This window comes from Myotis davidii, unplaced genomic scaffold (assembly GCF_000327345.1).
Source record: "Myotis davidii unplaced genomic scaffold, ASM32734v1 scaffold955, whole genome shotgun sequence".
Taxonomy (NCBI): domain Eukaryota; kingdom Metazoa; phylum Chordata; class Mammalia; order Chiroptera; family Vespertilionidae; genus Myotis; species Myotis davidii.
The window spans coordinates 487,979-501,977 of NW_006287066.1; the positions used below are offsets into that span (position 1 = coordinate 487,979).

Sequence of the window (13,999 nt, forward strand, 5' to 3'; positions counted from 1 at the left end):
GAGGACAGGGGGGAGTGGGTAAGGGCAGAGGGTGGGGTGGGAACCGGGTGGAGGGGAGCTATGGGGGGAAAAAAGAGGAACAACTGTAATAATCTGAACAATAAAGATTTAATTAAAAAAATAATGTATGAAAGTAACTTACAAATGGTGAAGTTCTGTAGAAGAGTAGGTGCCATCATTAAGTAATTAGAAGGCACTAGCTCTTAGGATGGCTAGGAGAGTAGGAAAACTTTTTTAGAATTCCCAAACTAAAAACACTATAGTAAGTAGTTTGGAGAGAAATGAATGATTCAGAGGCATTCCTTTGGCTTGGGTGATGGCTAATTCCACTAGAGTTTATTTTTGAAAAAAAAAATTCTAATTTTTCTGTAGAGGAAGTAGGCAAAAGGAAGATTTGTTTGTTCAGAATTAGCCTCATTTTAAATTGGATATGTGGAGAAACAATTTTATTTATAGACCCTATAATGAGTGGGTTGCAGTAATTCAGCAAATATTTGCCAGAGAAGTGCCTAAAGCTAACTCTATTAAATAAAGGGAAATAGGCAACATGCTACAATCACCACACACAAGCTACATAGGCCATTTCAAGATATCAAGCAGAATTGCGCCCACAGTAGTAGGCAACAGGGCCACAGGAGGGGCTTTACCGCTCATGGGAGTTTTGTAGTCAGATCCTAGGTCTGGTAGCCGGCTTCCTTTTCCTGCAGACCCTGAGGCTGAAAGAGAGAAAAAAAATCATGTCAGTAGTGACTCAACCCACAGGTGTTACAAGTCCACTTCACAGCTAATGAGCATTTTCTATATAAAAACTATTTTCAGTCTACTTTGTTCATGAGAAAATGAAGTAGCACATGAACAACTGGGGAAATACAGTCTATTTGTGCAAAGCAAACTAAGGCCTAACTTTCTATGCAATGAGGCATCTGAAAGGCTGACACCCTTTCCACGGCTATATCTAGTGTGTAATTAGACTGCCATTCGCTGTTCACAAGTTGGGAACATACCCTACTTCTCCAGTCCAGGAAACCATTTCTGAAAGATGACTTAGAGCACTGATGCTAAAGGAGCTTCTCTTGGAAAAGGAACCAAGAACACCAGTTTGATTAGCTTCCGCAATAAAGAACTAGACTCTTCCAAGGGCCTGCCTATGCTGATCTGGCCTACCAGGGATTAGATTCTTTTCTCAAATTATATAGTTGCCTCTCTCTAAGCAGGAGCAGGAAGGCAAGTGGAGGTTCAAATTGGGGTCTCAGTGAACTAAATATACAAAGATGGAAAAACAAAGTCTTCGCTCTGGTTGTTCACAAAGGACAGTGTCTCCTAACCCAGCATCAGGGAACACAGTGAGGCTGAGAAAACACAAATATCAGTGCTGCCTGACATGTAGTAAATATTCAATAAATATTAACTACTATTATTATAAGCATAGTAAATCTTTAGGGAAGAATATAATCTTACTCTTCACAGAGGCAGAGAGCATGAAGCTTCGGAAAAAACTTACTTTAAAAAAAGAAAAAGCTTATAAAGGAGTAATTTGTATAAATTAAGATTGGCAAGAAATTAATAAACTAGATGTGTTTCTGTAAAACATTAGAGCTAAAAAGTCAACTACTTCTACAAATTATCAGGCTTGGAGGAAATGAATGAAATTAAAATGTGACGGTTTCTGTGCGTAGTTCATTTAATAGAGTGCATCTAGAGGCAAAAAAAACAATGTTTTCTATGTTTCTTAAAGTTCAAAACACCAAAAGGTAACAGAAATTCTTGAGTATCCAAAAGGGCATATTCTAGAAGTTAACTCACTGTCTCTTTTCATTTGCTCATACTTATCATTCTATCCTGTTATTTCTGTCGCCATCATTCCTCCCAAATGGTACATACCACACATCAAGATTTCAGCCGTTCTTTTCACTATGATTAAGTCTAGTTGGTGGAATGACCTAGCACTTGTAAGGCTCTCAGGTTTAAGTGTCCTTATTTGTCGGGTAAGCCCACATTTAAGCTAAACCATCCAAAGTATCATATTATGTAACTAACTGCCAAAGAACACACTTTGCCAATAAGCTGGTTGGTTTAATTTCTATATATCCCAATTTTTTTTTAAAATTTAACCTATGAACAAGAAATTCCAAGGATTAACCAAAAAACCAAAGTAAACATGGGCAAAGAATTTTAAATACCAGAGGTGTGGTGCAGCTCAGAACTGTATTCTGGCTTACGGAGTGAAGCCAGGAAAGAACAAGCACATTTATATTCTGTGCATATACAGTACGGTTATTTTTCTTTTCTCACACTTAAGTCAAAGTTTCTACCATGATTAGGGTGCCTCCCCACCCCCACCCCATGTTTGCAGTTTCTACAAAGTACAACAAAAGACTCATAGAATGCAAACATATTTCCAAAGTCCTGAAACTGGAAATCTCAAGTTCTGACTCTTCCTTGCCGTTAACCAAGATCCAAAGACTGTATTTCTAACAACTAATCTTTTTTTAATAATAACTATTCTTAAACTATGAAAGCAATCATAAAATTTACTTTTATTGCTCTTTCTTAGTATAGAAAACAGACACCAACTTTAGCTGAATTCGCAGAGACGAAAATCACAAAGCACAGTTATCCACCACCACAGCAACTGTGGTGAAAGGCCCTGCTGACGTAATTTCAAGAATGGCGACAATGTGGCTCATGCTTCCTAAGTTTCCACTTAAAATCGTTTATTTCCTCTTTTAAAGTAAGCAGATACATTTAAGGAAAGAAATGGAAAAGGAGCTCTTAATCAAGCTTATGATAAGAGAATAAATAGCACAAATTTTGCCATGGATAATCATAGTTTAGTAGGGTAAACTTACAGATAGATTGTGGGAGGAGGAAAATAGGGTATTCGCTGAATTTGATTACAACTTTTCACTTAGAGATACAAATAAAATACTAAATGCTACAAATTGGTATGCTTGCTGTTATCCTGGCCGAATTTAAATATCTTTGTGCTAATTGGACCCTCACTTAAGGCCAATCTCCTACAGCTGCAGAACTCAGTTTTTTGAGTCAGGATTTTTCCCCTACCAGTCTATATTAGCTCCCAGCTTTTCAGATACCCCAAGTGCCTCAAACATGGACTCAACTCCACTTTGGCCAATAAATACATGGTTTTTTAACACATGGTACTGATTTTCAAGAAAAAAAAAGAAACAAAAACAACAAAAACTAATAATAGGTCACAAAAGAGAGGAAAGGAAAGAGAGGCCATCTACTCATTTACCTTGGTCATTAGGCATTTTATCAGAGGAGTCCGCTAACAGGCCAAGCACAGGGGAAGAAAAAACAAGAGCAAGAATCACAAGCTTTGAAGATGGGACAGGCAGAATTTTTAAAGGAAAAAAAATCCCACAAACTTCCAAACAAATTGAGTCTTTTTTTAAAATACCAGCAGAAAAGAAACCAATATATAGTTTCCATATTTCCAGAGACTCAGTCCCCGACTACATTTTATTCCTGAACTCACTTGGTTCAGTACTTCATCTTCACTTTCTTATCTAGAATTTCTTTAAAGGGTCCCCTTTCTCCCTACAAAGGTCTACATTAAGCCTTTCAGATTGGGAGCCTGCATGTACTGAAAGAGAATCATCCATCACAATAACACGGAATTACAGGAAAAGAGAATCACACCTGATCTGACTGTAAACAGTTCTACATCACTGCCTCGAATAGACTGGAGTCAGAGGTCCCTTCTGTGTGATCTGGGCAAGTGATCTAGGGAAGCACCCCTCTGGTGGTCAGTGGTGAGTGAGGGATCAGTCTGAGATAAATACACACACTGTGGCTCATCATAAGGACTGCTTATATCATCCATAGTCTGTACATGCTAAAGTGACATGTGCAAGCACAGTCCCACTAAAGAAACACATTATAAAACACTCTGTGGGGAGCCTTACCTTTAGGTGTTCTGAACTGGACAGCATCAGACATGGGCCCCATGCCCTTTGAGTTCCGAGCCTGGATTTTGAAGTAGTATGGCGTGTCAAGTGTTAGCTCTTGTATTTGGTGAGTCAATCTGTTTCCCACAACAGGCTCAATAACCCAATCGTGTATCTCTGCATTCACATCTGTGCTGTAATATATGATGTAACCTGTCCAAAGTAGTTAATGGGAAAAAAAATCTTATTTCTGCTTCTTCTTTTGCAATCAGTAAGTCAATAAAGATATATGTTAGAGCACAAACAAGTAGAGAACAAGTTACTGATTAAACAGCAATGGTAAAATGCATTAAAAATGCTACATTAAACATAATGTACAGAAAACCACAATTTACACAGTGCCAAGCTGTGAGTTATTATCTATATCAGCAGCTGAAGTAATAAAATGAATAAAAGATAGAAAATACACGGTTAAATACCCTCAGAAACTAAGAAATCATATAAGGAAAATAATCCAATCTCTTCAATGTTAATTTTTAAATAATGTACCTAGGTCTACAATTAAAATAATGTGGTTCTGAAAAGCAATAGTGGCCTAAAATGCTGTTTTAGCTCTCACCGATGTGATTTCCTAGGAGAAAAACTCCTGGGAGATGGGCAGCAACCTTTGTTAATTTCTCCCAGATTTGCGGGGGAAGTCACCCCAAACGTCACCTGACAACTTCCACCAGAGGGCACTCAATCTCCGTGGCTGAGGCAGAGAGACCCACAACCACAAGCCTACCCATCCAGTGCATTATTCCTGGGCTTTAAAGGCAAAGTACAATGCAATCAACGCAAGTCAAGTCATGCTTGATTCTTTTATGAAAGAAGCAAATTCAAAAACCCAAAAAAGTGACAAAAAAAGCCCAGGAATTTATGGAAAGGAGTTTCTATAGAAAGCTGAAGCAGAACAATGCTTTCAGTTTTCTTAGGCCGCCCTATTCATACCAAAGAACTTCAGAAGGCAAACTTCTGTTCCTCACACCATATATCAGGGGCCCTCAAACTACAGCCCGCGGGCCACATGCAAATACAAATATTGTATTTGTTCCTGTTTTGTTTTTTTACTTCAAAATAAGGTATGTGCAGGGTGCATAGGAATTTGTTCACAGTTTTGTTTTTTTTTTAACTATAGTCCAGCCCTCCAGTGGTCTGAGGGACAGTGAACTGGCCACCTGTTTAAAAAGTTTGAGGACCACTGCCATATATCCTTGGGCAGAGGTCCCAAGGGGAATATTTAACAGCTAAATCCCTTTCCTCCTTGACAAGGCTGAAAAGGGCACAATGTTTATTGTGGAAGGGTCTCCTCCTCTGGAAGCCCAAAGAAATATTCCAGATCCCTCCAAAGGCCTAGGCCAATTCAAACTAACTCTAGTGGTACAGGCACAGGAACTAAAGTAAAGTAGCAGGCCTGGGGGGGGGGGGAATTAAAAGTCTAATGGGCTTTAGGGTAAAAGAGATGAATCCCTGTTTATTGGGAATAACCCTATAGAATTAGGCAGGGTTTTTAAAGCAGGTCATGTAGTCAGGGACAGAGAAGAACAGCTTTTCTGAAGAAAATAAGTATGTCATAAGGTATCACTACATCCAAAGACTGTCTGTCTAGCATAACCCATGCCCATCAGACTTTCAAAGTGAGTTAGAACAATTAGCTGGTGACTTATTTTTATGTTCCTGTGGGCAAATAGCAGCATCCCCTTGCTCCACTTTTTGTGACCATCATGACTCATAGCACCTTGTAAATGACCAAGCCAGCCTTCAGACTCCCACTTCTCCCAACACAGAACTCCCCTGGAGTGTTCTGCCCAGCAGTAACAGGGACAGACACACATTCAAAGCATCTTACCTGTAATTTTGCCATTGGCTTCAGAGGGAGGTTGCCAATTTACAATTATGGTCCTAGGTTTTCCCTCTTTACTTACAACTGTCACATCCTTGGGTGGAGAAGTAGGAACTACAAAATAACGATACTTTTAATAATTCCTGTCCATTTCAATTTTATTCACCATTTCCTCAACCCTTTCCATTTATAAGTCACAATCAAGGGTATAAAGCAAAAAAGACAAAGCCTCCTAACTTCAAAGAACTTATAGTCTATCTATAAATAGCTCCAATAAAAAGAATATGGAAAATATCAGAGAGAATACCACACTATAAAGATAAGAATTGGCATCTTGGCTGGGGCCAGGGATGTATATTGTAAATAGATAGGAAAATAAAAAAGGCAAGTACCTAATATATGCCAGGCATTTTAAAAGTGATTTTTCACTTCATCTTTATGGCAGCTTGAAAGGTAGGCATTATCCCATAAAGATAATGTCTTAGCACATCAAGACACTGAAAATGAGAAAAGTTATGTAATTTTCCCAAGATGACGTTCTTCTCTAATCTGGATTATTTGTTAGGATATTTTTAAATGTAAAATAATTTTCTCTCTCACCTATAGTTGCCTCTCCAAACCAAATGTTTGAAAACCCCAAATTCCTTCAAAGAACACATGATTTATAAACTGATGTTTATTATTTAAAGTTTGCAAATATTTGAGCTTATTGCTCTGAAATGTAAAGCTCTTTACGTAACAGAAAAAAACAATAAAATAAAAATGACTGCATTTCTTGTTTCCATGTTATGGCTGAAAACTTTTAATGTACTAGTAGGGAAATGAGCAAGTTAAGAACATCCTTAAATTTTCTCTTCCTACAGTGCTAGACTCCTCCTAGCATAAAAATGGAAGAAAGCCTGGTGAAATGCAAACATCCTAAGGAAATACATAATGTCATTTATTAGCTAATGGGTTGGAATTAAAGCAAAAAGATATTTTTTTAAAACTGGCCAAGAAAGCAAACTCAAGGTCCATGTAAGCTTTTGTGCACTGTATTTCTAACTCTCCAAATCCAAACCCTTTTCTCTGTAGGATGTACAACCCACTCACTGTTCAGAAGACAAAAACATTAGGGACAAGCCTTCTGGGGAGATACTACACCTCCATTTTTTCATTATTTATATACAGGAGAGTAAAAAAATAGGAGGCTGGAATAGATAGAGACTACCAATAGTTACACATGACTTCATGCTGGGAAAGTATAAGAAGCAGAAGTGTAGGCCTACAGGTAAGCAAAAAGCAATCAGAATCTCAAACCTGGAGGGCTTGCTTTCCACTTAATTTGCTTTTTTGGCTTTTCTCTTTCAGACAAAAACCCTAAGGATACTCCAGTGAGAGATTTTACAAAGACACTAATTGGTTTGCTAGAGAGCTACTGGTAAGTGCTAGACTCCACAAGCAGCACTGCAGCTGCTTGGTGACGGGCAGGCTGCTTCATCTTTTCTTTCTCAAGTTTACCTGGATAGCAGGACTAATGACAAGAACCCCTCCCATTCACACAGTGCTTTACAACAGCCTGTGCTTTCCCATCTGCTCCTTGTTCACCCTAACAAGAACCCTGTAAAGTAGGAAAAGCAGAGGTTCAATCACCCCTCTTTTATAGGTGGAAGAAACAGATTTAGAGAGGTTGAATGACTCGCTTATGATCACACTCAGTAGATGGCTGACCTGGGATTGAACTCAAGTCTCTTGATTCCTAAAATTTAATATGCTTTGTATTATGTTATCCTGTTACTGTTCTTGTATAATGATTAAAAAACCATAATTCATTAGCTGAAAAATCAAACATTGAACTCCAGCTGTAGTTGCTCACTGAATTCGGTAAATACATTCACATACTCAATTCTTTCCCTGGTTAATAAAAGGAGGTGATAAGTCTCATGATTTGAAATGTGGCACAACATTAGCAGGAACTTCCAATGACTTTCGTATCTTGCAGAGAAGAAATGCCATATGACATAAGGTTCTGACAACACATACCTAATTCAAAGGTAGTCCCATGGGCTGTCATACTCCATGTGCTTGATCTTCGACCTTTGGTCACCATCACAGAGAATTCATAGAGTGTATTTGCTTTTAAACCAGTCACCAAGTAACTCAAAGTTGTTGCATTTGCATTCTGGAAATATATGATTCAAGAACTTTAGATTGAGGAAATATCCATAGTTAGCTTTTCTTACCCAGACCATATGTGCCAGTACCTTATACTTGGTGTTTGCTGGGATGTTGGTTTTCCATCGGACTGTGTAGTACCGAGAGTCTGTAATCTTCTGGTGTTTGGGCAGTGAATTGTCCGCCCACGTAATCCTTATGGTATCATGACTCAGAATGGAAGCCTGGACTCCCACTGGTGGCATCATGGGAGTGGGATCTGGCACTGGAGTGTATGGAGCATTAATAACAAATAAATCAACCTCAGAAGTGTCTGGGTAAAAAGTAATTAAAAAGGGAAGTGGCATTTAACAGAAACAAAAATAAAAGGGAAATGCAGGGTAATATAATGGAATGAAAGGTGAGAAATGAAGAAAGAGAAAGAGAATCCAGAGTTAATAAATAACCACCATTCATTTAAAATAATATTTCCACTTGTGTTCTTTCAGGAAAATGTCTAGAAAAATACTAATTAATCATACATTCTCTACTGTATTCTGTAGGTGTATTAAAATTAGATAATCCAGTGATTGTATCAACATATTCATACTTGGATTTTCTTTAAATTACCTGAAAATTCTACTTTTGTCCAAACAAAATCATAAAAAGATAAAAATTGCTTTCAAAATTAAGGGTATAATTTCTAAGCAAGTAACACAAAGTTCATACTCTGATTTGATATTCTAGTGACTGGCTGAGTTTTTGGAATATGGCTTATCAATGCATATCACCAGACATGTAAAGGTGCTACTCTTAAAACCCGAGTCCTGAATGTCAGTCTGGCTGTGGTAATCAGGGTATCTGATAACCACACAGGGTTCAGTTTAGATCTGCTGATGTCCTGCTACACTTTTCCCAGTAGAGTCAGAGAACAATTGAATGATGAATTCCAATAAGTTATGGAAAATACCATTGCTATGGATCCAACTGACACTGTCTTTATAACTTTAGAAACCAGAGTACTTATCTGACAGAAAGGAAAGTCTACTATTCTCATGTGCTCAACAAAACAGATGCCAGAGAGTGACGTTAGAGGAATGGCAGCATAAGAGCACGTCTTTTCCTCTCCCTCTGACATTCCAACAAGTTAACCATCTATAATTCAACAAAAAAGTCCCTGATCAACATAGATGCACGCCTGAGAGACCCGCACACTGAAACACCTAAAGGTGGGCATTCGGGGATAAATGGGGAGATGAGAAGGGAGGAAAGTACAGACATAGACTACAGAGGTAGCCCTTCAGCTCAGGGGGGCAGCCCAGCAGGGCAATCTGCAAGCTGCAACTGGCTAGCAGGGAGCTACCAGTGGCCAGAGCTAAAAGGGTCTGAGTTGTGCGTGCATTTCCGCAAGCCGCCAGGAGACAGAACAGTGACTGAGTTAGCAGACACGGGCCCAACAGAGCACGGACTAATAAGAACCCCTCCCATCTGCACAGTGCTTTCTAACAGCCTGTGCTTTCCCATCTGCTCCTTGTTTTACCCTAACAATAACCCTGTAAAGTAGGAGCATGTCTACTGCCCTCTGCTTCTTATACTTTCCCAGCATGAGGGCTGCATGGGCCAAACAGAGGTCAGGGGTCACCATTACAGTGAGGGCAAAACAAACCCCATCCCCAAGCAGCACAGCTGTACTGTCCCAAGCTGCAGAGCTCAAATCTGGGAGATCACAGAGGTAAAATCTTTTCCTTGTTTTCTAACAATAACCCTGTAAAGTAGGAGCATGTCTACTGCCCTCTGCTTCTTATACTTTCCCAGCATGAGGGCTGCATGGGCCAAACAGAGGTCAGGGGTCACCATTACAGTGAGGGCAAAACAAACCCCATCCCCAAGCAGCACAGCTGTACTGTCCCAAGCTGCAGAGCTCAAATCTGGGAGATCACAGAGGTAAAATCTTTCGATTCAGTGCCATCTATTGGAAGATAGTAGAAAGACCTTCTAGGAGACAAAGGCACAAAGAAGGGCAGCAAATACCATGAAGAACCACTGAACAACGATGACCAGAAAGGAAATGAAAAATCCCCAGAAAGTAGGCTGGAACACATGGAATTATGTGACATAAATCAGCGGTTGCCAACCTCACGGGCCACCAGTGGTCTGTGGACCACCGGTTGGTGACTGCTGATATAAATGACAGAGATTTCAAGATTGCAGCTTTAAAAATACTCAACCAGATGCAAGAAAATACTGACAGGCAATTCAGTGCACTCAGAAAACAAACCAGTGAACAAAATGAGTATTTCTCCAAAGAAACTGAAACTTTCTATCAGAAATCGAATCTATCAGAATTTCTGGGAATGAAGCAGGCAATTAAGGAAATTGAGTAAAGTGTTGAGCATAGAAAACAGCACCAACCAATTAGAGAAAAGAACTAGTAATATTGAAGACAGGACTCAAGAAATGCTGTAGAAGGAAGAAGAGAGAGATCTGAGAATAAAGAAAAACGAAAAAGCTCTACGAGACCTCTCGGATTCCACTGGAAAAAGTAACATCAGAATCATAGGCATGTGGAGGAGGAAGAAAGGGAGCAGGGAATGGAGAATCTATTAAAACAAATAGTGGACGAGAACCTCCCAAGTCTATGGAAAGAGCTAGATCCTTGAATCCAAGAAGCAAAAAGAACACCTAGTTACCTCAATCCGAAGAGGCCTTCTCCAAGGTATATGGTAGTGAAGCTGTCAAAACTAATGACAAAGAAAATAATTCTCAAAGCAGCCAAGGAAAAGAAGGAAGTGACCTACAAAGGAAAACCCATCAGAATCTCATCTGACTTCTCAGCAGAAACTCTGTAAGACAGAATAGAGTAGAACCAAATATTCAAAAGTCTGAAAGAGAGAAATTACCTGCCACACATAATATATCCAGCAAAATTATCCTTTAAATATGAAGGAGAAATAAGGATGTTCCAAGACATACAGAAACTGAGGGATTTTATCACCAGAAAACCTCCATTGCAAGAAATACTCAAGTGAATTATTCTATCTGAAACAAAGAACATAAGGTCACAACACTACAAGATAATAAAAAAACTTACAGCATAAATAGGGATAATTTGTGACAACAAAAACATACAAGAGGAAGGGAGAAAGGTCTGAACTGGCAAAGGAAGATGAAGATCAGATACTCTCAAAAGGGAAAAAACTATGGTATATAAACAACTTCATTTTTTATAAACCTAATGTCACCCACACACAAATATAAAAAGAAAAAGATTGAAGCATAAATTAAAAGAACCAATGGAGGCACAGAACTACCAGAAATCAAAAGATAAAATAGCTATAAGAAATCCTCAAACAACAATAATTACCCTAAATGTTAATGGTCTGAATTTACCAGTAAAGAGGCACAGAGTAACAGAGTGGTTCAAAACCCAAAACCCAACCATATGCTGCCCTCAAGAGACACATCTAAGCAGCAAAGACAAAGGGAGATTCAAAGTAAAGGGTGGAAATGATTCTCCAAGCAAATAACATCCACAAAAAAGCAGGTATAGCCATACTTTTATCTGACAAAACAGATTTCAAGATAATAAGAGAAAAACATGGACACTTTATAATGATAAAGGGAACACTACATCAAGAAAACATAACACTTCTTAACATATATGCACCCAACCAGGAAGCACCAAAATATAATAAACAGCTACTCACAGACTATTCCATTGAAAACTCTAGATAGATCAGCCAATCAAAAAATCAATAAAGAAATATTGGCCTTAAATGAAACACTAGACCAAATGGACATAATTGACATTTATAGAACATTTCATCACAGAACACCAGATATACATTCTTAGCATAATACTCTCCAGGTTAAGACAGAATAGAGTAGAACCAAATATTCAAAAGTCTGAAAGAGAGAAATTACCTGCCACACATAATATATCCAGCAAAATTATCCTTTAAATATGAAGGAGAAATAAGGATGTTCCAAGACATACAGAAACTGAGGGATTTTATCACCAGAAAACCTCCATTGCAAGAAATACTCAAGTGAATTATTCTATCTGAAACAAAGAACATAAGGTCACAACACTACAAGATAATAAAAAAACTTACAGCATAAATAGGGATAATTTGTGACAACAAAAACATACAAGAGGAAGGGAGAAAGGTCTGAACTGGCAAAGGAAGATGAAGATCAGATACTCTCAAAAGGGAAAAAACTATGGTATATAAACAACTTCATTTTTTATAAACCTAATGTCACCCACACACAAAAATCCCCCAAACAGGACATATAGCTTAAAAAAGAGAAAACAAGAGAAAAGAATGAAATACCACTAAACAAAAAGAAAAAGATTGAAGCATAAATTAAAAGAACCAATGGAGGCACAGAACTACCAGAAATCAAAAGATAAAATAGCTATAAGAAATCCTCAAACAACAATAATTACCCTAAATGTTAATGGTCTGAATTTACCAGTAAAGAGGCACAGAGTAACAGAGTGGTTCAAAACCCAAAACCCAACCATATGCTGCCCTCAAGAGACACATCTAAGCAGCAAAGACAAAGGGAGATTCAAAGTAAAGGGTGGAAATGATTCTCCAAGCAAATAACATCCACAAAAAAGCAGGTATAGCCATACTTTTATCTGACAAAACAGATTTCAAGATAATAAGAGAAAAACATGGACACTTTATAATGATAAAGGGAACACTACATCAAGAAAACATAACACTTCTTAACATATATGCACCCAACCAGGAAGCACCAAAATATAATAAACAGCTACTCACAGACTATTCCATTGAAAACTCTAGATAGATCAGCCAATCAAAAAATCAATAAAGAAATATTGGCCTTAAATGAAACACTAGACCAAATGGACATAGTTGACATTAACTCAACCTTTCATCTCAGGATATCAGATTCTACATTCCTAAGTGCACATGGAGTATTCTCAAGGATAGACCATATGTTGGGTCACATAACTAGCATCAACAAATTCAAGAGGCAAGAAAAATAAATATATGATCTCACTCATATGTGGAATCTAAGGAACAACATAAACTAATGAACAAAAATAGACCCAGAGACATGGAGACATCTATCAGACTATCAAACCTCAGAGGAATGTAGGGAAGGGTGGAAGGGTGGAGAGATCAACCATTGAACTTATGTATGCATTTACATAACCCATGGACACAGGCGGGAGGGTGGTGAGGGCTTGTGTCGGAGCAGGTTGGAAGAAGTCAATGGGGGAAAAAAGGGACATATATAATACTGTCAACAATAAAGATTAAAAAAAAAGATTACACATTCTTCTCCAGGGCACATGGAACATTCTCAAGGATAGGTCATATGTTGGGTCACAGAACTAGCATCAACAAATTAAAAAAGGTTGAAATTATACCAAACATATTTTCTGACTACGATGCCTTGCAATTAGAAATCAACTGCAAAAAAAGTAAAGAAACCCACAAATACATGGAGATTAAACAACATACTACTAAAAAACGACTGGGTTAAAGAAGTAAAAGATGAGATCAAAAGATATACAGATACAAATGAAAATGGTAAGACAACATATCAAAACCTCTGGGATGCAGTGAAAGCAGTAATAAGAGGAAAGTTTATATCATCACAGACCTATCTCAAGAAACAAGAGGAATCCCAAGTAAACAACCTAACATCACATCTTAAAGAACTAGAAAAAGAACAAAAGCAACCCAAAGTCAGCAGAAGAAAGGAAATAATAAAAACTAGAGCATCATTAAAAGAAATAGAGAATAAAACTACTGTACAAAAAATCAATAAAACAAAGAGTTGGTTCTTAGAAAATATTAATAAAATTGACAACCCCTAGCTAGAACCACTAAGGAAAAAAGGGAAAAGACCCATATAAATAAAATCGGAAATGAGACAGTAAAAGACACAACAGTCATCACAGATATACAGAGGATCAAACTAGATTATAAAAGACCATACACCACCAAATTCAATTACCTAGAAGAAATGGATAAGTTCCTAGAAATAAAGAACCTTCTTAGGCTAAATTATTAAAGTATGG

At 37.9% G+C, this 13,999-nt stretch overlaps 1 protein-coding gene across 1 annotated transcript in view; it reads right to left on the reverse strand.

The window, feature by feature from the left end:
* NEO1 (neogenin 1) overlaps positions 1-13,999 on the reverse strand; it is a 194,617-nt gene that overhangs the window by 36,036 nt on the left and 144,582 nt on the right. The window contains exons 17-22 of the mRNA XM_006758947.2: positions 8,040-8,263; positions 7,819-7,957; positions 5,803-5,910; positions 3,933-4,127; positions 3,260-3,292; positions 648-716 (exon numbers count right to left, since the gene is read on the reverse strand). Of these exons, the coding sequence (XP_006759010.1) occupies positions 648-716; positions 3,260-3,292; positions 3,933-4,127; positions 5,803-5,910; positions 7,819-7,957; positions 8,040-8,263 (768 nt within the window). The remainder of the gene's footprint in view (positions 1-647; positions 717-3,259; positions 3,293-3,932; positions 4,128-5,802; positions 5,911-7,818; positions 7,958-8,039; positions 8,264-13,999) is intronic.